At 42.8% G+C, this 3,099-nt stretch overlaps 1 protein-coding gene across 1 annotated transcript; it reads right to left on the reverse strand.

Moving 5' to 3' along the window:
* Positions 1 to 1,194: 1,194 nt before the first annotated feature.
* Positions 1,195 to 2,144, reverse strand: LOC311081513 (E3 SUMO-protein ligase ZBED1-like). Its single transcript, XM_084112065.1, has 3 exons — positions 2,017 to 2,144; positions 1,732 to 1,920; positions 1,195 to 1,619 (listed from the first exon to the last, which is right to left on the reverse strand). Exons 1-3 carry the CDS (start codon positions 2,129 to 2,131, stop codon positions 1,276 to 1,278), a joined length of 648 nt encoding a protein of 215 aa, XP_083968191.1. The 5' UTR covers positions 2,132 to 2,144; the 3' UTR covers positions 1,195 to 1,275.
* Between the last annotated feature and the right edge of the window lie 955 nt (positions 2,145 to 3,099).

Consider the following 3,099-nt stretch of genomic DNA (forward strand, 5'->3'; position numbering starts at 1 on the left):
CGGGTGCCCTCACCCGAATACTGACTGTCTCTTGAACTCCAAATCCCACAATGCCTCACTCTTGCACTGATCCCATTTTCACCTGTGAGTAATGATCACACACAGCTGTTACTCATTCCCAGCCCTATATAAACCACACTCACAGCACACTCTGTGCGAAGTCTTGTTTCACTGTTGTGTGCATCTCTGAGCGTTTTCTAGAAAGTTATCCTGCCTGTGTTTGTGACCCTTGCTGAAACTCTCTCTCTCTCTTTGTTTGTCTGCTGCCTGCCCATTGACCTTCTGCCTGACTCCTGGGGTGCTTCTCAATTCTTATTTGTGCATCCTCGTTTCCTCTCCTCGCTTCCTTTCCTCGCGTCTCAGCTCCGCCCCCTGTAGGATGCGAGGGAAGGCTGCAAGGAAAAGACGCGAGGACGGAGGGATCGAATGAAAGCTTTTTTTATACATTGGAATCCTTGATCACTCGAGCGTCACTTCAGCGCGTCATCAGCAGCGCTCAGAGGATCTGCCCTCATGTTGTTGAAATTTGTTTATTTAAGAAATTCATAATAAATAATAATAAAGAAAGATACCCTGTTTAAATATGTGAGGTGTGTGGTTTATATAAACTGCAAAAGTAAAGTATAAATCAAAATGATTGTGACCGATGTGAAGGGGGAGGAGAATTTATACATGCATCACGTTTTAGTCGATAAAACTCTTCCGCATAGGATGCACCTGTGTATCCTCGCTCATGACTCCTCTGGAAGCCTCCTCACTCCTCGATCCTCGACTCCTCGCGGTGCAATTAGAGAATTGAGATGTCCTTCAAGATGGCTGTGCTCGATCGGTTTCCGGGTCATAGGATGGAGGACGGAGGAGAGAGGAGACGAGGAGGGATATTGAGAAGCACCCCTGGATCTTGTATTGTCTGCTGCCTGTAGTGATGGCCAGATCGAGGCCTTGTGAAGCAATGAAACAGTTGAACCAAATGTGCCATATTGTTTCGAGGCTTCGAATCAATCCGACACCCGTCTCAACGGTGACACCTAGTGGTCACTTGCAGGTGTTGATCTGAAACAACCTTGACGAGCCATTAAAAAAATGTGTTGTTTTTTTATTATTATAATTTTCTAATATGTGAAGCTTGTAACCTATAGGCTCCTCACTGTGCATAATGTTATTTTGGTCATGAAAAATGAATATTAATAAAAGAAATCAAGCCACAATGTCTCACTTTTTTAGAGATTTTTATTCAAAAATATTAATTTCTCTGCTGTGGAAGGACTTAGCCTACTACTTTTTTTTACAGATAATTTCTCCAGCCTTTGAAAAAATCCTCTCACAAGGGACACTTGTTGCTGGCATACAAAGATATTTTTTAGCAAGGACATACAAATGAGGAAAGATTACTGCTCTCTCTTTCCAGTAAGTTAGTGGATCATGAGTTCTGGGCAAATATGCATCGTTGATGTATTTTTTCACTTTCACTGTGGCATCAGCTGTAGCATTGTGTATCATCTTGGTTTGATGGATGCGAGTATCAAAAAGTTCCCATAAACTGTCCTGTGTTTCTACTGGTGTTGATGGTGATGATGATGGTGATGATGATAATGGGTCTGATGTTGACATTTCTGGCTCTGAATAAAAATGAAAACAGCAATTAGTAACAAATCCTAAACTGACGGCATATATGAAGTATATATTACATGATTCAGATTACATAACATAACACAGACTGAAACTGCTCACCAGGATTTGTGTTTGAACGCATCAGCGAAGCACACTCCAGTGTGATGTGCTTTTCAGCTTCCTGGGCTTTGGCAGCATTTCCAAATGCCACATTTTTGAACCTTGGGTCCAGCAGTGTAGCCAGTGCCAAGGCTCTAAAACTCTCATAACCTCCACATCTGGAGTGCAGACCTTCTTGCAGATGTGAGCCTATGAGCCAAAACAGGAGAAACACATATTTATAATAATGACAATAATATGACAGTTATGGCCAATTACATGGGTAGTATGGTCATTGTGGCCTACCTAATTGTACAGTTGATTCCTGCGTTGCATGTCCTTTTTTCTGTGCAAGCTTGTGCTGCAACATCCTGTACAGTGGTATAAGCTTTGAAGCAGACACACTCTGTTCCTCTGACATCTCTGTTGTTGCGAGTTTGAATGGTTGCAGTAGTGACAATGATTGTTGAATAATGTCATTCTCAAGACTTGTCAGGGGAGCAGTATCATTGTTTAAGTTGGAAAGTGCAGCACCCACTGGCTCGTGTTGCTCATACAAGCGTTGAAGCATGTCGAATGTGCTGTTCCATCTCGTGTCAACCTCCTGTATCAGTTTCAGAATTGGTCTTCCCATCAAGCCCTGCATCTCCACAAGCTTGTCCTTTGCTTTGCAGCTGGATCTGAACAACCCCACTATCTTTCTGGCCTTTTGGCGTATTTCATTGATGACTGGGGTTTGATCTAGTGCCTTTTTCACAATCAAATTTAAAGTATGAGCAAAACATGGGACATGGCAAAGGTGGAGTAGCTGGGCACTTAGGATCATGTTAGATGCATTGTCAGTCACCATGCACTGAACTTTGGAGGTTATTCCCCACTCAGCCATTAGCAAGGCTTTAGCCTCCATGAGATGCTGGGCTGTGTGGGTTTGGTAAAACCTCCTTACACCCAGTACAACAGTTGCCATTTTTGCCTCTGGTGTCATGTAATGGCAAGTCACATCAAGATATCCGTCCATATTAATGGAGGACCACATGTCAGCCGTAAGGCTAACAAATTTGGCCTTTTGTAGGTCCTCCATTGTCTTCTCCTTGGCTTTGTCGTACTTTTCGCTGACCATTATTTTAAGCACCTTCCGGGATGGGAGGACATAGCTTGGATCAAGCTTGTTCACAAATGCCCTGAATCCCTCATCGTCCACAATGGTGAAGGGCTGCAGATCCTTCACCACCATGTGTCGAAGAGCCTCATCCAATTCCCTCTGTCTGACTTTTAAAAGAGAAGATAAAACATACTTTCAGACAAATACATTGGAAAAATACAGCTTCAATTAGTGCACATCTATTAAAAGTATAGCCTACTGGTTCATTATTTGGAAACCTTTCTAAA

Source organism: Abramis brama, assembly GCF_963993115.1.
Source record: "Abramis brama genome assembly, chromosome: 4".
In the NCBI taxonomy this organism is placed as follows: Eukaryota; Metazoa; Chordata; class Actinopteri; order Cypriniformes; family Leuciscidae; genus Abramis; species Abramis brama.